Source organism: Halichoerus grypus, chromosome 6 (genome assembly GCF_964656455.1).
Source record: "Halichoerus grypus chromosome 6, mHalGry1.hap1.1, whole genome shotgun sequence".
Taxonomy (NCBI): domain Eukaryota; kingdom Metazoa; phylum Chordata; class Mammalia; order Carnivora; family Phocidae; genus Halichoerus; species Halichoerus grypus.
In genome coordinates this window covers 15,326,927-15,354,402 of record NC_135717.1, presented here as the reverse complement: position 1 = coordinate 15,354,402, position 27,476 = coordinate 15,326,927, and the positions used below count along the sequence as shown (strand labels likewise).

Genomic DNA, 27,476 nt, shown 5'->3' with positions numbered 1-27,476 from the left:
CTTTATTGTTTCAAACAACTGAGCTTTTGGAGCTGTTTGTTACCACAGCATAACTAACCTAACCTGACTGATACACTATGTGCCACATGCTGGGTGCTTTACATGTATTAACTTATTTACTTTTCACAACGACCCTATGAAGTAGATGCTATTATTATTCCCATGTTATTAACGCAGTGACTGAGGCACAGCCAAGTTAAGAAACTTTTCTAATACCACAGAGCTAATAACAGGCAGAGGTGGAATTTAAACTTAACCAATCTGGTTCCAGATTTATACTTGTAGTCACTCTGTCGTACCACTTCTCAAAGACTTTCAAACTCATGTTTGAACACGAATTGACAGAGTTATGGGTTTTATTATACATTCATACATATATAGAGAAAAAGGGAACTGTCAGTTTTTATCCTCAGGGTTGACAAATATATATATGAATACAAGTATTTACATCTTTTAGGAATACAGAGATGTTACTTGATATTTCAATTGTTTTATTTTAATTTTTTAAAAGATTTTATTTTTTATTTTTTGAAAGATTTTATTTATTTATTTATTTGGGGGGGACAAAGGGGAAGGGAGAGGGAGAGAATCTCAAGCAGATTCCCCACTGAGCACAGAGCCCCACGTGGGGCTCAATCTCGTGACCCTGAGATCATGACCTGAGCCAAAACCAAGAGTTGCTCCTTAGCTGACTGAGCCACCTAGGCTTCCCAAAAGATTTTATTTTTAAGTAATCTCTACACCCAAGGTGGGGCTCGAACTTACAACCCCAAGATCAAGAGTTTCATGCTCTACTGACTGAGCCAGCCAGGAGCCCCTGCTATTTTTAATATCAACATCAGGGCAGCAGTTATGAAATACGACAACCAATTAAAGTAACAGGTATTTTAGAGATTAGAGATTATTTCTACAAGATCTAAAAATAGTCTCTAAAGTTCGACTGTCTTAAAAAGTTCTTCCCCCACCTTTCAGAAATACTTCCAAGGACAGTTTTTTGTTTTGTTTTGTTTTGTTTTATTATTTAAGACAGGGGCGCCTGGGTGGCTCAGTCGTTAAGCGTCTGCCTTCGGCTCAGGTCATGATCTCGGGATCCTGGGATCGAGCCCCGCATCGGGCTCCTTGCTCAGTGGGAAGCCTGCTTCTCCCTCTCCCACTCCCCCTGCTTGTGTTCCCTCTCTTGCTGTGTCTCTCTTTGTCAAATAAATAAATAAAATCTTTAAAAAAATTATTTAAAACAAATTCTGGAGGTATAGTTTACTGTAATAAAATGCACACCCATTCTAAGTGTACAGTTCATAAGACTTGGCAAATGTACAAACCTGAGTACCCACCACCACTATCAAAATATAAAACTTTCCCACTACTCCAGGCAGGTCCCTCTGACCCTTCCTAGTCAATCCTACCCTCACCCCTGGCCCCAAGCAACCACTGATCTACTTTGTGTCCCTATAGGTTAGATTTGGCTTCTCTAGAGTTTCACACAAATAGAATTATACAGGATGATTCTTGTGTCTAGCTTCTTTCACTCAGCATAATGTTTTTGAGATTCCCCATGTTACTTTATAAATCAGTGTCTCCTTTCCAAGCACAGCTTTTAGTAACAGAAAACAGAACAAGTTTCAGTTCTGGATGGAACTTTCATACATATTCTCAATTCCCACACTTCATTTAGGTAAGATTCTTTGAACCAATTTTATGACATGGAGTGGCGTCTCCGCATCTGCAGTTGCTGGAAAGAGGAGACATACTCTTCCTGAAACCCCTTTTCTCCTGCAGCATTCTCAAGACCCAATATCAGCTTTCCACCACCACCTAAAGAAAAGAGCTCAAAACCGACCATACGGGAAGGAGAAAAGCAGAAGATGATTTTAAACGAGAGGAATAAGGGGCATGGAATGTTCTTCTCTAATACACCTGATATAAATTAGCACCCTCTCCACGTCTCCCTGATTTATCCCTGACACTGGCCGCAGTCTGAAGTGACCCCGCTCATTTCTTTCTCTGAATACCTGTGGTGGACCAGATAACCATTCACTGACAGCAACATCCGTCCCTGGGAGAGGAGTCTACTCTGGCAGCCCCAGGAAACCACACGTAGCCACGTGAGGCGCTTTGGCCAGATCTGTCCACGCTGGTACATGTAGCTCCAGCTCACACATTTAATTGCTGGAGAGGATTCTACCGTGCGAATACACCACCGCTGATTTTGCCCTTACCCTATTCAGCACTTAGGCTGTTTCCATTCTTCACGTTCACCGTCAACACCGCAACATACGTTCCTCAGATGACTCCTGACGTTGTGCTCACGTGTGAGACTGTGCCTGGGCGTGTTCTAGGCCTGGAGCTGCGGGGTGGAGGGTCTGTTCATCTCCCCCTTCACTGGGCATCCTGAGGGCTCTCCAGGGGGGTTGTACCCATGGGCGCTTGTACTTCCTGCTACCCCAGGGAAGGGAAAATGGAAGCCCTCAGCCGCGAGCTCTGCCCTTGAGCCAGGGGCAGGCCCTGGGGCTCCCCATCCACCCCTTCCGCTTGTGTCTGGTCCACAAACAGGTCTCACTTACTTTAATCTTGACGAGATCTTTCGGGGTCTTTCTCTTTTTGTGTTTTATTCACCGTTATTGTACATCTGAAGCACAGAATCACTTTGCTATGTGACTGTCAGTCTGTCTGTCTTAAGCTACTTTTCTGGGTGTCTCTCCCATCCCTCCGTGCACTCCAACTTGTACACCTGCCTCTTGGGCCCAGAAGTACTTTCCCAGGCTTGTCTTGGAGGCTTAGCGTTCTTTGTCCTGTTCTCCGGGTCATCTTTCTAAGCTTGGTTCGGATGCCAGCTCTTTTGTTTCCTCCCAGTCAGAAGGAACCTCTCCCTTGTCCTTCTTCTGGGACAGCTACTGTGACTACGTTTGTACTCGGGGGCCTGCACTGGAGTCCTGGCTGTCTTGGTTTAGCTGGACTATGGCTTTCTGGCAACTGATCCCCCTCCTTGTTCCATGAGCTCCATCCCATGGGCCCTCCCCCTCAGATGAGAACATACAGAGCATCACTGGGGCACCTGGGGTGTGTGGGGGTGCCCGCTGCATTCCTATTGCTCGATGACAATAGTGATATAGCAATCCCTGTGAGTAGGCACTCTGTGAAGGGAGACTTACAGCTCTGAAAGACTGTAAAATGGCTCTGTCTCTGTTACAGATGTGGAAATTAAGGTTCAGAGAGGTAAAATGACTTACTCAAGGTAATACACCCAAGACTGCATTTACCATTGTTGATGGCACATTCACTTCTTTTCCCAAATGACCCTACATCCAAAGGACTTTCTGATGTCTAGGACAGAAAGTACTAATAGAGTATGCTTCCCCCTGTGGTGGGGTGCAGCAACACCAAATGTCCCTGCAAAGATTGTATGGTCACAGCCTTGAGCTTAACTAGCAAGTCACAGGATACTCAGCTGATCAGAACACAAGTTTGAGACTTCCTATTTTTTTTTAAAAGATTTTATTTATTTATTTGAGAGAGTGAGCAAGTGAGAGAGCATGAGCAGGGGAAGGAGCAGAGGGAGAGGGAGAAGCAGACTCTCCATTGAGCAGGGACACGGGGCCCGATCCCGGGACTCAGGGATCATGACCCAAGCCAAAGGCAAACACTCAACTGACTGAGCCACCCAGGTGCCCGAGACTTCCTGTTTTGTTTTTGTTTTTTTTCCAATAGATAAATTTTATTGCATTTAAACAATATCTCAAATAGGTCTTGGGACTCATTTGGCATCTTCTTGTTTCTCTAGATGGACAACCTCAGACCTTTTTCACTAGCCCACTGATCGGTTCCTTTCTGAGAGACAGATAGCATCTAAAAATTTTCTGATGTCCTGGTGATTAACTGTTGTAGCTTGCTGAATCAAAGAAGGTGAATTTGTACAAGTTCAATGCCAGTAACTTTCTGGGCTTGAGATACTGACCAAGCAATACCTGGCCTCATTTGAACCAGCAGATAGATTTTTTTCATCCAAGAATTTTCAGATTTTTAAAAAGATTTTATTTATTTATTTATCAGAGAGAGAGAGAGAGAGAACACAAGCAGGGTAAGGGGCAGAGGGAGAAGCAGACTCCTCGCCAAGCAGGGAGCCCGATGTGGGACTCGATCCCAGGACCCCGGGACCACTACCCAAGCTGAAGGCAGACGCTCACCCGACTGAGCCACCCAGGCGTCCCAAATTTTCAGATTTTAACAAGAGACCTGCTCTCCTGAATAAAGACATAAATGGGGAAGTGAGCACACACAGACCTCATCTTAATGGAAACCCAGTGGAACACCCTTGCTCATGTGCTATATTTGACTACAGACTGTTTGAACCCCCGCCAGTTCCTCTTTGTCAGACCAGAGCCTCTCACTTTTCTTTCCAAGGAGGCTGATTTCTACACTGATGACATCCCTCCACAGGATTCCGCTGGGCTTTTTACAATAACTGTCCCTTCAGGGTGATGACATTTTCTGGAATGTAGATAGTCTGGTTACTGAAAATGGTCTTCATTCTCACAGTGCATTCAGCAAAGAGAGCACCTGAATGTTTATTTTTTTAAACAGTTTTGTTGAGATATAATTCAAATACCACATAATTCATCTACTTACAGTGTACAACACAATAGTTTTTAGTATATTACCAGATGTGCATGACCATCATTGCAATTAAGTTTGGAATATTTTCATTACCTCAAAAGGAAACTCTGTGCTCTTTGCTTTCTATCCTTCTGTCCCGCCCATCTAGTCCTAAGCAGCCACTAATCTATTTTTTGTCTCCATAAATTTGGCTATTCCAGGTGTTTTATGTAAATGGAATTATATATGTGGTCTTTTGCCTCTTAATGTTTTAAAATAAATGTGTTTATACTGTAATTCTGCTCTGTGAAATTCAAAATTTAAAATCAGTGTTTTTAGCTCTGTGACTTCATACATTTTTTTCAAGATTAGCAGAACATTACAGCAAATACAGAATTAAATTTTCTCCTCCCATCCCTGAAAAAAATGCCCAGAAGCTTTTTTTTTTCTTTAAGAGTTCATTCCGTGGGTGGGGGAGGCGGGGAGGTGGCGCCTGGGTGGCTCAGTTGGTTAAGCCTTAGCCTTTGGTTCAGGTCATGATCTCGAGGTCTTGGGATCAAGCCCCACATCCGGCTCCCTGTGTCAGCAGGGCGTCTGCTTCTCCCTCTCCCTCTGCTCCTCCCTGCTGCTCGGTGCTCGCTCACTCTCCCTCTCTCTCAAATAAATAAATCATTCTTTAAAAAAAGAAGGAAAAAATAACAACCCAGGGAGTTAGGATGTCTTGAACTTTTTTTTTTTTAAGATTTTATTTATTTATTTGACAGAGAGAGACAGCGAGAAAGGGAACACAAGCAGGGGGAGTGGGAGAGGGAGAAGCAGGCTTCCCGCGGAGCAGGAAGCCCGGTGCGGGCTCAACTAGGTCCCTGCTCCCACAATACACCCTTTCCTTAGCAAAAATGACAATCTTGTGTCTCAAATATTGGGCAGGAATCATACAATTCTAGGACATGACCCAGAAGTGAGCTGCTGTTGCAATGTAAACTCAGGGAGTTTAGACGGTCTAAGGAGGAAGGTGGCTCTGGAGACCTCAGTATGAATTCTACTGGGGGAATCTCAAATGAGTGGGAGGGGGGTCGTTTTGGCTGAGCTGGAGTAGACGGGAAGCAGAAAAAAAGGTCCAGTGCCAAAGAGAGACCCGATTTACAATAAAAGAGCAAGAGGGGGGGAAAACACAAAAACAGGCTGAAGTGGTAACAAGAGGCTTTGAAGTTGTGTTTGGAACAAGAACACAGTGACCGGCTGCCTGCAGCTTCCTATTTCCATCTCATCTGTCTGGGAGGATGATCTTCAGATCAGAAATGGAAGAATGAATGTCGGTAAAGGAATCTGAAAGCCCAGGGTAGTGGGTTGAATAGTGTCTCCTCCGAACCCCAATTCATGTCTACCCACGACTTCAGAATGTGACTGTATTAGTTTTCTAGGATTGCTGTAACAAAGTATCACTCTAGCAGCTTTCTGGTGGATTCTTTGGGATTTTCTAAATATAGAATCCCACCATCCATGAATAGACATAGTTCTACCTCTTTCCAATTTGGGTGTCTTTTATTTCTTTCTCTTGTCTAATTGCTCTGGCTAGAACTTTCTGTACAATATTGAATAACAGCAGTAAAAGCAGTCATCCTTGTCTTGTTCCTTATCTTAGGGGGATGGCTTTCAGTCTATGAATATGATGTTAACTGTGGATTTCTCATCAATGCCCTTTATCTAGCAAATAATCAATATTTAAATTTTTTTGTCCACATTGAGATACGGTGTATTCAGAATGCCTTAATTATTAATAAGGCAATGTGTTACAATATGAATAAAAAAGATTATTGTAATTGTGTAATTAAATAAATGCCCTTTATCATGTTGAGGAAATTTCCCTTTATTCCTACCTTTCTGAGAGTTTTTTATTTTTTTAAAGATTTTATTTATTTATTTGACAGAGAGAGACAGAGAGAGAGGGAACACAAGCAGGGGGAATGGGAGAGGGAGAAGCAGGCTTCCCGCGGAGCAGGGAGCCCGATGCGGGACTCGATCCCAGGACCCTGGGATCATGACCTGAGTAGAAGGCAGACGCTTAACAACTGATCCACCCAGGCGCCCCGAGAGTTTTTTAAAAATTGAAGTATAGTTGGCAAAAATATGGAATCCTTCACAAATGTGCATGTCCTCCTTGCACAGGGGTCATGCTCATTTTCCCTATATCATTCCAATTTTAGTATATGTGCTGTTAAAGTGAATATAATGTTTCTGAGAGTTTTTATCATAAAACGGTGTTGGATTTATCAAATGCCTTTTCTGCTCCAATGAAGATGAAGATATGCTTTTGTTTTCTTCATTCTATTAAAGTATTACATTGATTGATTTTCTTATGATGAATCACACCCTTGCATTCCTGGGATAAATTCCATTTGGTCATGGTGAATAATTCTTTTAATATGTTGTTGGATTCAATTTGCTAACATCTCGTCAAGGATTTTTGCATCTATATTCAAAAGGGATACTAATCTATAATCTTCTTTTCTTGTGATGTCTTTATCTGGCTTTGGTATCAGGGTAATGCTGGCCTCCTAGGATGAGTTAGGAAGTGCCCCTTCCTCTTCAAGTTTCCAGAAGAGTTTGAGAAGGATTGATGTTAATTCTTTAAATGTTTGGTAGAATTCACCTGTGAAGCCATCTGGTCTAGGACTTGTTGGGAGATTTTTGATGACTGATTCAATCTCTTGTTAGAGGTGTGTTCAGATTTTCTTCTTGAGTCAGTTATGTAATTTGTGTGTTTCAAGGAATTTGTCCATGTCTTCTAGGTTATTTAATTTGTTGGTGCACAACTACTTATAGTATTCTCTTATAATCCCTTTTATCTCTATAAGCTCAGTAATAATGTTCCCATTTTCACTTCTGATTTTCATTATTTGTATCTTCTTTTTCTGTGTAAGTCTATGCTGTGGTCTAAAGATTTGTGTTCCCTCAAAATTCATATGGCAAATTCTAATGCCCAATGTGATGGTATTAAGAGGTGGGGCATTGGGGGGTGATTAGGTCATGAGGGCAGAGTCCTCATTCATGGGAGTAGAGCCCTTATAAAAGAAGAGGCTTCAGAGAGCAACCTCACCCCTAACACCATGCGAGGATACAACGAAAAGTCTGTGAACCGGAAGAAGGCCCTCATCCAACCATGCTGGCACCCTGATCTTGAACTTCCAATCTCTAGGGCTATAAGAAACAGTTTCTGTTGTATATAAGCTATCCAGTCTGTGGTATTTTGGTATAGCAACCTAAACAGACTAGGATAGTCTTGCTAAAAGTTTATCAATATTGTCAATCTTCACAAAGAACAAACTTTTTGTTTCTATGATTTTTCCTTTCAAAAATTTTTTTGGGAGGTGACACAATTTAACCCATAACAGTGGGTTTATTTGAACATAGAGCCTTTGCAGATATAATTAGTTAAGATGAGGTCATATTAGATTAGGATGAGCCCTAAATCCAGTGACTGATGTCCTTCTACATTCCCTCCAACAGTGCACAACTGCTCTAACTTCTCCACATCATTGTCAGTAATTGCCATTTTCTGGTTTTTGATAGTAGCCATCCTACTGGGTGTAGTTTTGATCTGCATTTCCCTATTGATTAGTGATATTAAGTATCTTTTTATGTGCTTATTGGCCTTTTGCATATCTTCTTTGGAGAAATGTCTGTTCAAGGCCTTTGCCCATTTTTGAATCAGGTTGTTTGTTTTTTTGTGGTTGAGTTAGAGTTAGCTATAGGTTCTGGATATTATTTCCTTAACAGATATATGATTTACAACTATTTTCTCCCATTCTGTGGGTTGCCTTTTTACTCTATCACTAGTGTCTTTTGATACACAAAATTCTTAAATTTTCATCAGGTCAATCTATTTTTTTCCTTTGTTGCCTATGCCTTTGGGTCATATCCAAGAAATCATTGCCAAATTCAATGTCCTGTAGCTTTTTTGCTGTGGTTTCCTCCAAGGGTTTTATAGTTCTAGGTCTTATATTTAGGTCATAGATCCATTTTAACATGGTGTTCAGTAAGGGTCCAACTTCATTCTTTTGTACATGTATATTCAGTTTTCTCAACACCATTTATTGAAGACTACCTTTCCCCACTGAATGGTTTTAGCACCTTGTTGAAAATTGTTGGACCATGTATGTGAGGATTTGTTTCTAAACTCTATTCTATTAGTCCATATGTCTGTCTTTATGCCAGTACCACACTGTTTTGATTACTATAACTTTGTGGTAGGTTTTGAAATCAGGAAGTTTGAGATCCCCAACTTTTTTCTTTCTTTTTTTCCCCCACTATTGTCTTGGTCCCTTGGGACTCCATGTGAATTTTAGTATGGGGTTTTCTATTTTTCTAAAAACATCATTTGGATTTTGATTTTAAAAACTGCATTAAACCTATAGATTACTCAGCATCCATGAACATGGGATGTCTTACTTTTTTTTTTTTAATGTTTTCTTCAATTTCTTTTCAGCAGTGTTTTCTAGTTTTTAATTGTACAAATCTTTCACCTCTTTGGTTAAGTAACCCTATGTATTTTATTCTTTTTGATGCTATTGTAAATAAATGTTCCTCCTTTTTTGGATTGTTCAGTGTTAGTGTGTAGAAATGCAACTGATATTTGTGTGATGCCTTGTATCTTGCTATTTTGCTACATTTATTACTTCTAACAGTTTTTTGGTGAAATCTTTAGGATTTTCTGCATATAAGGTCATATTGTCTGTGAACAGAAATAATTTTTTCAAATTGGATGCTCTTTATTTCTTTTTCTTGCCTGATGGCTCTGGTTAGGACTCCCAGGACTATGTTGAAGGGCATCCTTATCTTGTTCCTGATCTTAGAGGAAAAGCTTTCCATCTTTCACCCTTGAGTATGATGTTTATATAGGTATTATGTTGAGTTAGTTTCCTTCTATTTCTAGTTTATTGAGTGTTTTAATCATGAATGGGTGTTGAATTTTGTCAAGTGCTTTTTCTGCATCTATTGAAATGATCATATGGGGTTTCTTTCCTTCATTCAGTTAATGTGTTATATTACATTGATTGATTTTTATATGTTGAACAATCCTTGCACTCTAGGGGGAAATCTCACTTGGTCGTGGTGTATAATCCTTTTAATATGTTACTATTACTGGGGCACCTGAGTGGCTCAGTCAGTTAAGTGTCTGCCTTTGGCTCAGGTCATGATCTCAGGGTCCAGGACTCAAGCCCTGTGTTGGGCTTCATGCTCAGTGGAAAGTCTGCTTCTCCCTCTCCCTCTGCCCTTTCCTTTGCTTGTGCTCTCATGTTCTCTCTCTCATATAAATAAAATCTTTTTAAAATATGTTACTATTACTTTTAAAACTGTGGCATATTGTATTTAGTTTTTAAAAAAGGATTTCTTGAAGGAATGGTCAGCACTATCTAGAAGGTCAGAGAGGTCAAGTAGGACTGAAGGGAATTTAGTTATTAAGAGGTTTTTGTTAAACTCATACATTCTTAGTTACACCATTCATAATCCAAAAAGTGGAAACAGGGGCGCCTGGGTGGCTCAGTTGGTTAAGCCACTGCCTTCGGCTCAGGTCATGATCCTGGAGTCCTGGGATCGAGTCCCGCATCGGGCTCCCTGCTCGGCAGGGAGTCTGCTTCTCCCTCTGACCCTCCCCCTTCTCATGCTCTCTCTCTCTATCTCATTCTCTCTCTCAAATAAATAAACAAAATCTTTTTTTTTATATAATTTTTTTTTTTTAAAGATTTTATTTATTTATTTGATAGAGACACAGCGAGAGAGGGAACACAATCAGGGGAGTGGGAGAGGGAGAAGCAGGCTTCCCGCTGAGCAGGGAGCCCAATGCGGGGCTCGATCCCAGGACCCTGGGATCATGACCTGAGCCGAAGGCAAACGCTTAACGACTGAGCCACCCAGGCGCCCCAAAATAAACAAAATCTTAAAAAAAAAAAAAAAAAGTGGAAACAATCCAAATGTCTATCATTAATAGTTAAACAAAATATGGTATGTGCATATAATTGAGTATTATTCAGCCATAAAAAGGAAAGAAATTCTGATACATGCTACAATGTGGATGAACCTTGAAAACATTATGCTGAGTGAAAGAAGCCAGGCACAAAAGGCCACATATTACATGATTCCATGTATATGAAATATCAAGTAAACAAGCCTATAGAGACAGAAAGTAGATTAGTGTTTTCCAGGGTCTTGGGGGAGATGTTCAGATCAGGTTGAGAGGTTGAAGAAGACATGAAAGCTTCAGTTTAGCTGCCATGGGGGAGATAAGGGAAAGCTGAGCAAGAATAAGCAAAAAACTGAATGTTTGGCTAAGGTTATAGGCCCAGTCTTGCACATTCAGATGACCACAGGAGTTGGTAAGAGATTGGGGTTACTGAGAACAAGGTGATAAGTTTGTAGAATTTCTGTATGTAATGTGGCGGCTGATGATGAACAGGATGCTAGTGATGAACAGGCTAGCTAGCCTACTGGTGAGGCTGAAAGAACGAGAAAGTTCTCAAGAAAGGGAAGAAGATGAATCCCACAAAATCTAAGTAAACTTAAAGCATTCAGCATGACATCTGGCCCATGCAGAAAATTCTTTTTTGTTTAAAATAGTAGTCAATGTTGTAAGTGATGAATCACTGAATTCCACTCTTGAAACCAAGATTGCACTGTGTGTTAACTAACTAGAAACTGAATAAAAACTTAAAAATGAAATATAATAATAGTTGATTATTTTAGAGGCATATCAGTTTTTTTGAGGTATAATTCACATATCAGACAATTCATCCCTCTCTATTGGTCAACTGTTTTTTGACTAGGGTGCCAAGACAATTTAATTGGGTATGAAGAGTCTTTTCAACAAATGATACTGAGACAAATGGATTTCCATATGGGAAAGAATGAAGTTGGACCTTTTCCTTACACTATATACAAAAATTAAGTCACATCCTAGTGGGTATGAAGTGATATTTCATTTTGATTTTGATTTGCATTTCCCTAATGATTTATAATGTTGAACATCGTTTAGTGTGCCTATTGGCCATTTTTACATGTTCTTTGGAGAGATATCTATCCAGATACTTTGTCCATTTTCTTTTTTTTTTTTAAGATTTGATTTATTCATTTGACACAGAGAGAGAGATGGTGAGAGCAGGAACACAAGCAGGGAGAGTGGGAGAGGGAGAAGCAGGCTTCCCGCCAAGCAGGGAGCCCAATGTGGGACTCGATCCCAGGACCCTGGGATCATGACTTGAGCCGAAGGCAGACGCCCAATGACTGAGCCACCCAGGCACCCCTATTTTGTCCATTTTCAATTCAATTAAATAAAATTTAAAACAATAAACAATTCATTGTTGAATTGTAAAAGTTCATTTTATATTCTGGATACTAGACCCATATCAGGTATATGATTTACAAATATTTTCTCCCATCCTATGAGTGCCTTTTACTTTCTTTGAGGCACAAAATTTTCTTGTGGGCTTCTTTTTGGGGTGATGAAATGTTCTAAAATTGGTGGTGGTGATGGTCACACAATTCTATGAACACACTAAAAGCCACTAAACTGAACCCTTAGGGCGCCTGGGTGGCTCAGTCAGTTAAAGGTCTAATTCTTGGTTTCAGCTCAGGTCATGATCGCATGGGTCATGAGATGGAGCCCCACATGGGGCTCCATGCTCAGTGTGGAGTCCGCTTGAAAATACTCTCCCTCTGCCCCTCCCCACCAGCATGCACATGTGTGCTCTTTCTTTCTCTCTAAAATAAATAAATATTCTTTTAAAAAGGGTGTGTCTTGGGGGCGCCTGGGTGGCTCAGTCGTTAAACGTCTGCCTTTGGCTCAGGTCATGATCCCAGGGTCTTGGGATCGAGCTCCACATCGAGCAGGGAGCCTGCCTCTCTCTCTCCCTGTACCCCTCCACCCCGCTCATGCTCTCTCTTCCTCTCTCTCGCTATCTCTCTTTCAAATAAATAAATAAAATCTTAAAAATAAAAAAAAAGAATATACCTCTGAAGTTTTGTTGACGTTGAGTCTACTAGCTTTGTGGTAGATGTGAATGCAATTTTGGTTATTCAATAGGACAGTAATCATATATTCTGGACATAACCTGCTGCTAAACTCACAGCCTTCCCCGCAACCCCCCCCCCCCGGCTTCCTCCTATAGACCTTGATTTCTTTCAGAAGACAACAGGCTCGGTGAAGTGGGGCCTGCCCCAAACCCCAAGGGATGATTAAAGTTTAGTACAAAAGCCAATAAGACAACCTCATTCCTTTTCCCAGAAACTTGCTTTCTCATCATCCCTTGAAGCTAAGAGTATAGAACAAGAGAGACAAATTGAGGTAAGACTATTAAGCAAAAAGAAACCAGGACTTGGTAATTTGGGAAAATCTAGATTTCAAAAGAGGCTAAGATTAGGGATTTCACTATCAGGAAAGCATGCTAGCCTAAGGGCGCCTGGGTGGCTCAGTCGTTGAGCGTCTGCCTTCGGCTCAGGTCATGATCCCAGGGTTCTGGGACCGAGCCCCAAATCCGGCTTCCTACTCAGCTGGAAGCCTGCTTCTCTCTCTCCCACTCCCCCTGCTTGTGTTCCCTCTCTTGCTGTCTCTGTCTCTCCGTCAAATAAATAAATAAAATCTTAAAAAAAAACAAAAAACAACTATAGAGAGAGAGCCTAGGTTGTGGTTGGACAACCTTTTGCTAGTGCCTGGAAGAGATCAAAAGATCAGAGTACTTTGTTGTTAAGAGTGCTCTTTGAAGAGATCTGGCACAGGACTCTCGGATTCCCTCAGCTTTCTCAGCAGAAGCCAGGAATAAAAATGGCATTATTTCGGAAAGATCTGTAGAGGAATCTCTTGTCTCATGAAGTGAACCCCTGTGACATTCACAGGAGACCCGCAAAGTTCTTAAGGATATTATATCAGCAAAAACACCCCCAGCAAGGATGAAAAGGAGAAGAGGAAATTAAAGAAGGCTTCCCGAGTTTCCTCAAAATCCTACAAGCAGGAAACAGGCCACTTACATGTTACTCAACTGTAAAGATGTGCTACCCTTCAGGAAAAAGGAATGATGGCTCCGCGGGGTGTGGGGCGTGGGGCGTGGAGCACGTCCAGAGGGCAGAGCTCAAGGGCAGGAAGGATTGTGGGTATCCCCTAATTTTCAAAAGTTTGCCTTACGCCACTTCCCTTTTATGAAAGATCTACATTAGTATGTTTTCACTAACCAAAAGAAACCCAAAGATTTTTGCTTTTAAAAAGGCAAAAAAGCAAAATTGGCATACTGTGTGTTTTGCCGTGAGCCTTTTTAGAGGCAGGGTGCGCCCCAAGCGGCAAGAGCGTCGCCACCTAGCGCCTTCCCGAGGAACTGCGCTCAGCCTCGGCATCAAGCCACCATAGCTTGGAACTGTGTCTGTGAACATCTGTGCTTTATCTTGATTTATTTTGGGCATCTGTTAGCAATATATGTCCTAAGGTATCAGAAAAGCCTAGGAGGGGTTCTGGGAATGCTCAAAAACTTTTCCATATTAAATTAATGGTAATTGCTCATTTACTTTATACCATTTTGGCTTATGAAGAGTTTCACAGGAACACTGTATTTTCAGAGACCAGGGAAAACCTGTGTTCCCAGGCCTTGAAACCTAGTGGAATTTTCTGGGTTGGATTTCAGAATTGCTTGGAACCAGTGATTCCTTTTTGCCTTCCATTTTCTTCCTTTTAAAACAAATGCCTTGGGGCACCTGGGTGGCTCAGTTGGTTAAGTGTCCAACTCTTGATTTCGGCTCAGGTCATGATCTCGGGATCCTGGGATCGAGCCTTGCATAGGACTCTGTGCTCAGTGCAGTCTGCCTGTCCCTCTCCCTCTGCTCCTCATCCCCCCTCCACCCCACTTGTGCTCTGTCTAAAATAAAATCTTTTTAAAAATTAATTGAAGTGCCTCTAAGTGTTATCCAGTGCCTAAACAAGCCCTGTATTCTGGGATTAGATCATTTGTTTCTTGAGTTTGTATGCATGAACCCTAATCCACACCACAATCACATGAGATTCTCAGATTCATGGATAGAGAGGAATTTTGCCCCAGGATGGATCATACCCAGAGTCTCACTCATACCTAATTTAGATGATTTAGATAATGAGATATGGGACTTCTGAGTTGATGAGATTTAGAACTTGTGTTGATGTTTAAGGGGTTAAAACTTTGGGGGGAAATGGGATGGAGTGAAGGTTTGGCACGTGGGATGGACATTAGTCTTTGAGAGCCAGACAACAGAACATAGTAGACTGAACAATGATTCCCCAATATCATAATCCCCCAAACTTGTGAATATGTTACCTTACATGGTAAAAGGAACTTTGCAGGTGTGATAGTTAAGGATCTTGAGATGAAGCGATTATCTTGATTTATCCAGGTGGATCCAGTGTAATCACACGGGTCTTTATAAGAGGGAGGCAGAAAGGTCAGTCAGAGGATGTGACAAAGGAAGCAGAGGGTCAGCGTTAGAGACAGATTTGAAGACGTTGTACTGCTGACCTCAAAGATGAAGGAAAGGGCCACAAGCCAAGGAATACAGATGGCTTCTAGAAACCGGACAAGGCAAAGAAACAGATTCTCCCAGATGCTTGTTGACACTTGATTTTGTCTCAGTAAAACCCATTTCAGACTCTGACCTCAAGAATTTTAAGATGATCTTTATGTTGTTTTATGGAAAACCAATACAAGGTCATACTGAACTTTGGTGTAAGTAGTCAGTTGGTGGCAGAATAGAAAGAGGAAGGCAAGGGGAGTAACACAATCATGAATGGACAGTCTGGAGAAAAGCTACACAAACTCTTGCTCTCTTTGAGCCGGGAGAGGCTCATTCCTCTGGTCAGGTTGGAGGGCATATGGCCAGGCTCACAGGTGGGAAGAACTGGGGGCTGATTCCAATTAAGGAGAAACTTTTAATAGGATTGTCTGAAAACAGAGTTCCCACTTAGACTGTGGTGCACCCTACTGAGGGAGGTGTAGGGCAGGACCTGCTCCCTGTGTCGAATGTATTACAGTATGTATTGCAATCATTATTTTAATCCTGTCTGCTGTTTGACGGACATAAATCCCTCCTTCATTTCTGAGACCAGACTCCATACCTTCTCTCAATCAGCACTTTGACTCTAATGTGTACAACCAACATCTGGGGAGTTTGTTAAAATGCAGATTCTGGATCAGGTCACGCTGGGGCCCAGGAGAGGCGGTGGTCTGCAGCAACTTCAGGTAACAAGATTCTAGAGACCAGTGATCCTCAAACTTGAACGTGCATCAGAATCACCTGAAGGCCTTGCAAAAACAGGTAGCTGGGACCCCACCTGGAATCTGATTTAGTAGGTCTCAGGCCTGAAAGTTTGCATTTTTAAACAAATTCCCAGATGAGGAGGATGAGGGGAAGGAGGAACCACACTTTGAGAGCCAATACTCTAGAACATTCTGTGAGCCATGGCTTTGGCCCTTTTTGGAATGTGGTGCGGTGTGCCCACTGCTGGAGTTTGGGCTGTTTAGTTTATAAAGTGTTTCTTTTTTTTTTTTTTAAAGATTTTATTTATTTATTTGAGAGAGAGAGAATGAGAGAGAGCACATGAGAGGAGGGAGGGTCAGAGGGAGAAGCAGACTCCCCGCAGAGCAGGGAGCCCGATGCGGGACTCGATCCAGGGACTCCAGGATCATGACCTGAGCCGAAGGCAGTCGCTTAACCAACTGAGCCACCCAGGCGCCCCTATAAAGTGTTTCCATTGCTCCCAAGAAACACTTGGGAGGGGTTATTCATTCTTCCTTGAGTTTAACTTTGTTGTTAATAAAACATAAAATTCAGACATTTCTTATCAGGATTTTGGTGACTTCTGTGTAGAAGAGGCCTCCGCTGGTTCTGGAGACTCACTGCTATTGAACATTTACTGTGTGCCAGGCCTGGCCCCAGGCCCTTTGCAGACTAAATGTAAGTCCTTGACTGCAACAGTGGGCAGGCCCCCCCAGGCACTCCTATCTGTGGCCCTCACCTCATGGTCCGTGCTGGGACCACATGGCAGTATATTACTCTCTAGGGTGAAGGAGACATCTTTGCATGTGTATGAAGTTCACCTAGATGCCTGGCATCCCATGCTAGCTGGATGACTGACTTTACCACCAAATATGCCATTCCCCGCGCGAGGGCCCAGGACACCCTGTCACAGTGCCTGATTGTTCAGGGAAGGGTGGGTTAAGCAAGGGGAGAATGTGAGCAGGTGAGCCTAGAGGACGCTGGAAGGAAGGATAATGAACAGGGACTGACTGAGTTAACCAAGCCCATCAGGGGCCATCAAGGCTCCAAGGAGGCCAGTCCTCCCAGGATGCTCTGGGCCGGTTACTGTGCCTCCTACAGTGAAGGGTGTGGGGCCTGAGCAGGGCGGAGGCTCTAATGAAGGCAAGCCCCTCTCCTTCCCCATCCATGACTCCTGCCACCCTTGTCCATTTTCTCCGCTTCCTTGATGGCCCCCACTGCTCGCTCAACAGGCCCCTGAAAGCCCACTGCTGAGGGAGTCAGGCTGGGCAGGAAACAAGCAGCGGCCTCCTCTTGGGCCTGCTTTATTTGGGCGCGGGGTGGGGAGGGCTCTAGGCCTGCTGGGCCCGCAGCAGGGCCCGCACCTGGCCGATCTGCCAGTCGACACTGGAGCTCGCCGTGCCACCCAGGGCGGCGTACTGCTCCACGCTGTGGCCGTAGTCCCACACGTGGCTCACGTCACCCGAGAACAGGGGGCTGGGGGAGAGAGGAGGAGGTGGGCCAGGGCCCAGCGGGTCCCCAGGGGCCTCAGGGTCCCAGGCTCACCTCCTGGGAGGCAGCGGAGGGAGGGGAGGGGGCCGCACCTGATGGTCTGTAGCTCCTTCAGTGACAGCTGGTTGAGGGGGACCCCCTTGGTCTCGGCCATGAACACAGCTTTCCCGGAGGCCTCATGGGCCTGGCGGAACGGCATCTGGGGCAGCCAGGCACGGGCGGCACCGACTCAGTCTTCCTCTGACCCCTGTGCGGCCCATGCCCTCACGCCCCCCCAACCCTCGGCCTGGGGGACATCCCCATCTCCTCCCCTCTCCCCCCCAGCCACCCCACACTCACCCCTTTGCGGACCAGGTAGTAGGCGAGGTCAGTGGCCAGCATGTCAGGACTAAGAGCCCGTGCCATGTTGTCACGGTGAATCTGGGGGACACCGGTGGGGGGAGTGGTGAGTCCTGGGCACCCTGGGTGGTGAAGCTGCCAGCCTCAGGCCCAAGGCGTACCCCCCGTTAGCCAGGATGTCCCTGGCCTTGGGCAGATCCACTCTGACCCAGCCTGTTCTGCTCTCTCTGCTTGAGCCATTTGCCATCATCACTGATGACATTTAGGGGAGCTCCTGGGGTTGCCAGCACTTTTTCTCAGGGTCCCCAGCCTTAGTGTGCATCAGAACCACCGGGTGGTGGCGGGTAGTGAGTAAAGATAGCCAAAGCAAGAAACTCCAGGAGATGATTATTGTTGAAGCTGGCTGTTAGTCCACAGGGGTTCATTGTGCATTCTCTCAACTGCGCATACCGACATTTCCCATCATAGATGGCCAAAAAAGAAATCTGGTCAGGACAGTTGATGGGACCCCTAGATTCTAACCCACTTCCATTCTACTGTAGCTAGCACCTTTTGTCTCTTCGCTGGTCCCAGGGGCAGGAGCAAACACCTCCCCACCTCCCCCTGCCCCGGATCTTCTGGATGCACCCACCCTTGCCTCCTCTCAAGATCACCTCCTGGCATGCCCATCCCAGAGTAGAGGGGCCTGGGGGACAAGACGGGGGGCTTGCCTGTAGTGTAGAGATGACACCGGTGGCCACTTGGAGGACGGCACTCATGGTGTCTGACACTTCAAATACGGCTTCCTTGTCCTCCTGCGAGGCACGCGGCAGGAAGTGAGAGCCCAGCAGCCTTGTCCCCCACTGAGGCATCCCCACTGCCCTCCACTGGGAACACTCAGCACCTCGTACGAGCCACACCAACAGAGAGGAGAGTTCTCAAGGGCAGTCAAGGGCTGGGTGCATAGGATGGGAGGTGGCAGTTCTGCGGGGCCCCTGCATGGATGTGCCAGGGCCCTGAGACATCGGATGCGGTGTATGTGCAGGGGATCCCTCACCCACAGCCCCAGCCTCGCACCTGTAAGTCCTTGTTGTAGGTGCTTGGAAGTCCCTTGAGTGTCATCAGGAGCCCAGCACACTGAGAAAAGAGTGAGACTGAGGAGGCTGGACCTCAGAGCCCATCCTGGAAGTTCCCTCAGGACCCTCCAGGTCAGCCCAAAAGCCTTGCCCCCACTCCCTGCCCTGCTCACCCGCCCAAACACTCGGCCCGCCTTGCTCCGGATTAGCTCCAGGCTGTCTGGGTTTTTCTTCTGGGGCATCAGGCTGCTTCCGGTGCTGGGGACAGAGATGCTGGGGCTGAAAGGGCTCCCCTGCCCCTTGGCTGGTCTGCTGGCTGGATCAGGTGAGGTCTAGCAGCATGCAGTCCAGGTGTGCCCGGGGACGGGGCGGGGGAATGGGGAGGAAGGAAGCCATGCTGGTGGGTGCAGAGCTGGGGTAGGGCAGGGCCCAGCCTTACCTGTAGGCATCTGAGAGCTGCACAAAGCTGAATTCCTTGGTGCCATAGAGGATGAGATCCTCAGCCATCCTGCTGAGGTGGGTCATGCACAGCGAAGCCCAAAATAGGAACTCAGCTTGTGGGAGGAAAGGGAGAGCAGGCCTTCTGGTCACCAGGCCTCTCTTGCTCCCCACTCAGTCTGGAGAAGCCTCAGGTGGACCAGACTTGGGGTGGGAGGGGGCTGGAGAGGAGCCAGGGCTAGAGGGCAAATTAGAGCAGGGTGCAGGGTAATAGCCCTATAGAGGACAAGCGTGCTGGCTCCTCGGACTCACCCACAAAGTCTCGCTCACTGGTGGCATCCATGCTGTTGAGGGTGATGGCCCCAAAGTTCAGTTCTGGAGGAGGGGGAGACAGGGAAGGCAATAGGGCTCGGCCGGAGGGCCAGGAGGGCCTTCCTCTACCCCAAATCAGGTTGCCAGGGAGGAAAGTAGGGAGGGGCAGGAGTGGGGACGGGTCTCTTGTACAGGTCCCAGGAAGGAAGCAGGAGCTCTGAGTGTCCCCAGAGCCATGTACCCCTGCCACCAGCCTTCTCTTGCCCCTCTAGCCTCAGTGTCCATAGGTAATAAATGAGGGCTTCAGCCAGACCCCTGCCCCCTCCGAGTGTGTGTCTGTGGGGCCTGGCAGGCGCTGAGGGGGACCTCCACGGGGGAGGGGCAGGGCACCTCACCTGCTCGGAGCAGCTCCCGGTCCACACCCAGAGGGTTGCCTGCGATGGCCCCACTGCAGGAAGAGGGGGGCCCAGGTGAGCGGGGCTCCTGGCACAGACACACGTGCACACCAGCGCCAAGTGCTGACTGTCAGGGCGGCCGCCCAGGCAGCGTGGCTGACGAAACACTTGTCCCCATGGAGTGGCAACGGCAGGCTGAGGGCAACTGGCTGGCGGGCTGGGACCTCCCTGGAGAGCTCCGGCCCTGCTCTGGTTACCCCCATCTTAGAGAGAGCCACGGGTCCAAGCAGGGTTCCCTCCCTTTCGGAGAGGCCAGTTACCTGGCTGGCTGTCCTCCTCTGTCCTTGCTAGCGCCTCCTCTTCTGCTGATCCCCAAGGACCATGCCAGCAATGTGGCACAGCCCCCACCCCCAACTAGGCCCTCAGAACACTGGGGCCTTACTCACCTCCCCAGGGGCAGGACGTTGACCCGCTTCTGGACCTCCAACAGCCTCTCAGAGTCTCTGGTCAGCGCCACGGCATGGCTGCAGGAAGCCGGGGGGCAGGAGGTCAGGGCATCCTGGGGCCCTCCCTTCCGTCACAGCCCCTCCACAGTATCCCTGCCCTATGTCCCACCCCACTCACCTCAGGATCCAGTGGCTCCAGCGGATGGGCTGAGCCCTCTGCAGGTGCGTATACCCTGGGAAGAGGACGTCACGTTCCCTGCGGGGTGGGGGGCGGGGGGGGGAGAATAGGGGCAGGGGCCTGAGGGGCTCAGCAGATTCAGGCAAGGGCTGCCTGTGTCACCCCGTATCCTGCAGGCCTGAGCCCCAACAGGGAAAAGCAGGGCCAGCCTTCCAAGGATCTGCCTGCACAAGAAACCAAGTGATCTCCTGGGGACAAACACATCATAAAGGAGGAGACCAGAAGTGGGGCAGTGTGACCCAAGGACTGGGCCAGTGCCGTGGAGCCTCTCGGAGTAGGACTGGGGCTGGGACCAAACGGGATTAAGTCCTCAGCTCTGAGCAGAGGTGAGAGCAAAGGAGGGCACACAGAGTGGCTACTACCTGGCAGGGGGAGTCGCATTTGTGAGCACTTGAGAAGCTCCCAAGGACTTCGGAAGAGCAGGGGGCTCTTTAAAGTAGGCAAGGCAGAGGCAGAGGTGCTGTAGGTGATGGTTTGGGTTTGGTTTTTTTTTTTTTTTTAAATAAACAGCTTTACTGAGATACAATTCACCTACCGTTCACCCATTTAGACTGTACACTTTAAAAAAAAAATTTTTTTTTTTTTAAGATTTTATTTATTTGCGAGAGAGAGAATGAGAGACAGAGAGCATGAGAGGGAGGAGGGTCGGGAGGGTCAGAGGGAGAAGCAGACTCCCTGCCGAGCAGGGAGCCCAATGTGGGACTCGATCCCGGGACTCCAGGATCATGACCTGAGCCGAAGGCAGTCACTTAACCAACTGAGCCACCCAGGCGCCCTAGACCGTACACTTTAGTGTATATTCATCAGTTTTAGAACATTTTCATCCCCCCAGAGAAGACACCTTTTACTCATTAGGAGCACTCCCTGTTTCTCCCCAGCACCCCCAGGGTGACTGACAGTTCTTATGACCTCGTTTTCCCCCAGGTGGTAAGGTCGGTGAAAAAGAGGTCACAGGGAGCTGGGGAAGAGGAAGGGTCAACCCTGTCTGTGACACCAGATCGGGACTTCTCGGCAGCAAATCGGCCAGGTCTGCAAAGAGCAAAGCCAACCCCAAAGATGTGAGGTCACAGGAGCCAAAACTTGGGATAAGGCCAGTGGGAGGCAGCTTTGGCTGTCCTGTGTCCGTGCTGGGTGGGGACCGGGGGGTGGGATGGCAGGCAGGGGGCACAGGCAGGCTGAAGGGTGACCCGGGCTGCCCCCAGCACAGGCGGCCCCTTTCCTCAGGCTTCGGGGCATCTGCCTAGTGCCTCAGCCTCGTACTTATGAAGCCTCAGAGGGTGAGCTCGCCCTGCCTGCTGAGCTCGGCGGGCCTGGCAGTAGGAAACACGGCAGGAAGTGCCCCCATGCCTGGCTGCTTTGCCTCACTTGGTCCAGGAGTTCCAGGACGCCCCTGAACCCCAGGGCCTGGCTCCCCGACCTCCTTCACCCTTGCCACCTAGATCTGGCACTCACGCTGCCTGTCTTAGGGGACAGCAGATCCTGGCTGCCCTCATGCCCCGCTCTGCCACCTGGGGGTCCATGGGAGACTCACGCCTCTGCCCGGTCCACCATAGTTCTGATGAGCTCCCGGAGGAGGGCGGAAAGTTTAGAGCAGTTCTGTCGCATCCACAGCCTGAGGTCTGTGACCACCTGTGGGGAGGAGAAAGTGGCACTCAGGGAGAGAGATGTGTTGCTTTGCTGGGGAGCCAGGACCACCGCCGAACCCTAAATCTGCCACCTGGGCTCCCCAAGATCGGGAATGCCCAGGGCCCGGGGGTGCAGTGGGGCGGGGGCCGTAGGAGCTGGCGGCACCTGGTCGTTCCGACTTCGGCCCGTGTGCAGCTTCCCAGCAGTCTCACCGATGAGCTCCTGGGGGTGGAGGGAGGCATGGGGTCAGGGTCTGCCTGCTTGTAGCCCATTGGGGTCAGCTCAGGCAGGGCCTGGTTCCTACCAGCCCTGTCACCTTCCCTCCCTACTCCTGGTCCCTGCCTTCTCTGTGGAGGCCACCTGCTCTGAGGTCCGGCCTGCACTCTGCCAGCGAGGAAGGGAACAGAATGATGGCATTTATGCTCCAAGTGGCCAAGGGTGAGGTGGAGACGGGAGGCCAGGTGGACAGGTGGGGGGGTCATACCTTCAGACGCCGCTCGTTGGCTGTGTGAATATCTTCATCATTGGGGTTTAGTTTGAAGGTGCCCTGAGCCCACTCCTCAGCCACCTGTAGCAGATGGCGACAACCCCGGGGGTCAGGGGTCAGCCGCCCGCAGCCAAATCGGTCCCCGGTCCCACCCCGACCCTGAACACGGACTGTCTCTGTGTAAGAGCTGAGTCCTACGGGTGTGCCACAAGAAGGGTGAGTGCTCCACAGGGGGGTGCGGTCCCCACCCCCAAGGGACTTGGTAGGAGCCTGGGACCACAGGGAGGGGCTCTAAGGTGGGCCTTAGGATGTAGAGAATACCTTGTCCAGTCCATGGAGTATCTGGTCCATCTCAGCCTTGGTGAGGAGCCCCGCCTTCTCCAGGCCCCGGCTGTAGGCCTTGCTGCCCTGCACATCCACCTCCCACAGGTGCCGGTCGTAGGCAATGGATGAGTTGAACTTCTCCATGATGGGGTCCACTGTGCCCACAAACCGGCCACCCCACAGCTTCCCACTCTGGCCAGGAGAGCAGGAGCAATTAATCTCCTCCCCACCCTTGAGAACAGTGCCTCTCACAAAGGGCCCACAGGAGAGTTATCCAGTCTGATGGCAGTGGGAACCAGCAGGCAGGATTATTTCACTGGACAGATAAGGAAACTGAGGCTCAGAGAGGATCGGGAACTTGCCTGAAGTCACTCAGGGAGTCAGTGTGGGAATGTGGCTGAAGTTAGGGTTCTTTCCCACGCTGTGACACTTCTCTAAGGAAATGATGGCACCCCTGAGACTACAGCAGACCCTCTGGGACCTTTCCTGCTACTGACCAACGGGAGAAGTCACTCTGGAATCCAGAGTTTCAATCCAGCTCTGATATTCCAACGATAATGATAATAATCCCGGCTCACACATGTCGCATTCTTGTGTGCCAGGCACAATTGTAATTGCTTGGCACGCACCAACGGACCCTCTCTGAAGCAGGTACCAATTCTATCCCGCTACCCAGAGGGGAAAACCAAGGCACAGAGCCCTTGCTGGGAGGTAGAGCCAGGGCTGCAGCCCAGCTATCTGAAGCAGGGTCTGCACTCTAAACCCCATGTTCCGCCAGGGCCTCTCTGCTGGCTCTGGTATCCTGAACTTTTGCAGCAGGGACAGGCAAGGAAGCACCTGAGGGGCCCCATCAGGCTCCAGGGGCCTGCATTTCTCTCCCATAGCTTGGGGCAGGGCCTAAGATCCCAACCTCTACCACTCCTTTGGAGAATGCCTCTGGCGCATCTGTTATCATTGGCCTTCTAGAAGGTCACTAGCTGACCCTCTGCCTCCCAGGAGCCAAGGGCAGAGAGGGGTGGGACAGAGATACCTCTGTTTTGAAAGAGTACAGAGGCCAGAGCATGTGACAGATGGGGGAGGGGTACAGAACACATGGGGCTCAGTCCTAGCTCCCAGAATGCCAAGGATTAGAACAGTGTTCCCTGGGTGAAGGTAGGCACTTTACTTCACTGCCAACTTTCCTGTGGAGGAGAGTTTATAATGGCTGCTGGGGACATATGTCCTCCTCTGTCACCCTGCAATGTCCCAGACCTCTCCTAGCCACCTGATTGTGAGCATAGTACATAACTTCTCTAAACTGCAGGGTTACCCCTCTTTAAGGACAATAGTAGTACCTATCTGCTAGAGTTGTTAGGAGCATTCAATTAGGTAAAATTTCTAAGTGCATACATAGCACGGTGCCTGGCACTCAGTAAATTCTCTTAGTAAGGGAGGGGCCGAGGGCTGCCCGAGGCAGGGGGTGCCTTAGCGCCGGTCCTGGTTCCTGTGCGCCCCGTGGGGGCCTCCCCTGCGCTCAGGCCCCAGGCTGTGAACTGACCCCTCATCGCCCAGCAGCCTTGGCTGTCTGAGGACTCTGCCCTGCAGAAGCAGCCTCCACCCCTTCAACCTTTTGAGCTAGATCCGCCCCTTACCCGCCAAGCCTAGCTCTCCCGCAAAGCACCCCATGGCTCCCTTTCCTGACTGCTGGGGCCACAGGCCCAGGGCCGGCCAGTGCCAGTCAGGATTGGGAGCCAGCCGGCCCCTCAGCCAGGAACCTGGCACTGCCTCCTCCGCGGGCCCTGGACTCCCTGCCCAGGTTGTTAGTAATAACAACTACTTAACAGGAGCTTCAGCCAAACCAATTAGCACCAACCCACAGGACGGCCTGGGGCAAGCAGAAGTCACCTGATGCTCTGGTCTCCTGAAGGCAGCCCACTCTGCATTGGGGCCAAGCTCCCACCCCACTGGAAGGCTTAAAAAAGACCCGAGAAAGAGGGGGCCTGGGTGGCTCAGTCCATTGAGTGTCCGGCTCTTGGTTTCCACTCAGTTCAAAGTCCTGAGATAGAGCTGCTCTGCTGGGCTCCCCGCTCCGTGGGGAGTCTGCTTGAGATTCTCTCTCCCTCTCCCTGCCCCTTGTCCCGCCGCCCCCCCCGCCCCACAAGCTCTCAATCTCTCTCTCAAATAAATAAATAAATAAAATCTTTTTTTAAAAAAGATCCCAGAAGGATGTCAGAATAAGGCGCTACCATTTGGGCTCTGAAGAGAGGGGGAAGCCCAATGTGGCGGAAAGGGCGCCCCTCTAACCTAGCGCACATCTGGGCCAGAATGATACCTTTGGGGCAAGGAGCACTGGTTTGGGCTGGGATGAATGAGCAACAGCCAATTTAGAAAGTACAAGGGAAATAACGTGTTGTTACCATTGGTATCGTTAGCCACCATTTTTATTTTTTAAAAGATTGATGGAGCACGGAGCCCGATGTGGGGCTCGATCCCAGGACCCTGGGATCATGACCTGAGCGGAAGGTAGACACCTAACGACTGCGCCACCCAGGCCTAGCCACCATTTATTGAGCACTTACTACATAGTAGGACAGCTGGGCCCTGTGCTAGGCATTCTACATATGCTGTTACACCCTCCTGTGAGTTGGGCACTGTTACCCTGGGAGGTCGAGAGACCGCTTCAGAAACCAACTCTGTTTGCCTCCAAAGTCCAAGCCCTGTCCTCCCCTACTACACCATGATCCAGAAACTAGCAGGGCAGGCATTCTTACCCAGTTTATTCAGATGAACAAACAGGTCCAGAGAGAGGAAGTGCCTTGCTAGCTAATGAAGACCGAAAAGGACTGGAACCCAAACCTCCTGCTTCCCAGGCCACAGGTTCCCTTCACTGGCATCAAGCAAACAGCCCCTTTTACCTGAAAGCTTCAAAGCAATGACCTCATGATCCAGTACCTTACAGAAGGAGGCAGAGATCTATTATTATCCCCATTTGCCAGATAATTCAACTGAGGCCCCAGAAAAGACACTTGTGCCTACTCAGTGGTCAGGAAGAGAACCCAGGAGCCCTCTGGCTCTAAGGAAGAGAGGCCAGTGAGACAGGAAGCCACCAGACACTGGGGCCACTAGGGCCCCAGGGCATGGTCCCCTACGTCCTGGTTCTTTCCACAAGCCAGAGTCATGTGGCCTCTTCTACACAGGGACAAGGGCTACAGCAGGAGAAGGGGCGCAGGGTGGGGACTAACAGGAAGGGCATCGGGGAAGAAGGAATGAAGAGGCGAGGGAGCTGAATGAGTGGGCAGCTCCTTTCCTGCCCCCTTGCTGGGAGCACTATCAGGTCAGGTCAGGGCCACCTTCCCTAGCCTTGTGGGCTGGTAAGTGCCACACAGGCTCTCAGGGAGCAGGAAGGGGGAGAGAGCAGAGGGTGATGCGGCCACCGGGAACAGGCACAGGTCTCTCCCAGGCCCTGGCAGGTGCACCAGGAGGTACCCATCGCCTGGAGCCAGCCAAGACGATTACCAGGAGGGTGGCCGGGGGCAGGTCTGGCACGGGGAGATGCCGTGTGCAGGTCACGGCCCTGGCTGGCTCCCAGAGTGCCCCTCCCCCTCGTTTGGACACTCGGAGGACCTGCGTCCCCGAGGTCCCACTCACCTCCGATGCCATGTTGGGCGGTTCGTCGTCGTCCAGGAGCCTCGGTGGTCCGGGTCTGGAAGACAAGCCGGGATTGACAACCTCCTCGGCCCCCGGACGGGGTCCCTCGGGCGGGGCGGGCTCGGGGCTCCGGGCTTCGGCACTGCGCTTGGCCCAGCGCAGCCTGTAGGGAGGCGGACGTGGGCAGCGCCCAGCGCGCGCCACGGTCGTCGGCGTCCTCCGCTCCGCCCGCCGCGCGCGTCCCGCCCGTCCCGCCCGTCCCGCCTGTCGGGCACTCACCACCTCCTGGCCGCGCCGTCAGTCCCCTGGCCAGCCACCTGGCGGGGCTTTTCTGGCCGCGCGAGCGTCCGCAGCGGCCCGGCCCTGTGCCCGCCTCCTGGCGGCGGCCGCACCAATCGCAGGCGGCCTGGAGGGGTGGGCGTTGCTTGCGCCCTCCAACCCCGGCTGTGGGCGGAGCCGTTTCGGGAGTGGCTTCGGGTCGAGCGGCCCCAGGGAGGGGGTAGGGGCTGCGAGGGTGGTGCCTGAGCGACAGCGCGGAAGGCAACGAACTGTGCGGGGCACTGGAAACACCCGGCCAGGCCGGGCGGGCTCACAAGATACAAAAGGTGAAAAGGCATGCCCGATCATTCATTCATTCATTCATTCATTCAACAAAAGGTAGGCGGCACCTCCTTTGTGCCAGGTAGAGTTGGACACTGAAGAAAAAGAAATGAGCATAAGAAATGATAACCTGCCTCAAGAAGCCCTGGCAAGGCGTGGACAGGTTTCGGGGAGCCCTGATGGCAGCATGGAGGCCGGCGCGTATTTGGGGTACTCAGGGAAGATTTC

The 27,476-nt window shown here is 48.9% G+C and overlaps 1 protein-coding gene, 1 non-coding gene and 1 pseudogene across 4 annotated transcripts; all 3 read right to left on the bottom strand.

Annotated features, from left to right (window-relative positions):
• Positions 1-3,508: 3,508 nt before the first annotated feature.
• LOC118550356 (large ribosomal subunit protein uL6-like) lies at positions 3,509-10,188 on the bottom strand (annotated as a pseudogene).
• Positions 6,712-6,818, bottom strand: LOC118550358 (U6 spliceosomal RNA). The gene has a single exon (XR_004924506.1). It is a non-coding gene; the product is annotated as a U6 spliceosomal RNA (small nuclear RNA).
• A 5,938-nt stretch (positions 10,189-16,126) lies between the features above and the next one.
• On the bottom strand, positions 16,127-27,046 carry ASL (argininosuccinate lyase). Of its 3 annotated transcripts, XM_036115278.2 has the most exons (17): positions 26,928-27,046; positions 26,649-26,703; positions 23,019-23,213; positions 22,695-22,778; positions 22,376-22,432; positions 22,116-22,213; positions 20,525-20,602; positions 20,347-20,424; positions 19,901-19,953; positions 19,506-19,568; positions 19,195-19,309; positions 18,929-19,013; positions 18,757-18,816; positions 18,411-18,494; positions 17,701-17,781; positions 17,454-17,560; positions 16,127-17,346 (listed from the first exon to the last, which is right to left on the bottom strand). In XM_036115278.2, exons 2-17 carry the CDS (start codon positions 26,658-26,660, stop codon positions 17,202-17,204), a joined length of 1,395 nt encoding a protein of 464 aa, XP_035971171.1. In that variant the 5' UTR covers positions 26,661-26,703; positions 26,928-27,046; the 3' UTR covers positions 16,127-17,201. The 3 variants fall into 3 exon arrangements, with proteins under 3 accessions (XP_035971171.1, XP_035971172.1, XP_077930655.1); XM_036115279.2 differs by lacking the exon at positions 26,928-27,046 and having other exon boundaries at positions 26,649-26,880; XM_078074529.1 differs by lacking the exons at positions 20,525-20,602; positions 26,928-27,046 and having other exon boundaries at positions 26,649-26,881.
• Between the last annotated feature and the right edge of the window lie 430 nt (positions 27,047-27,476).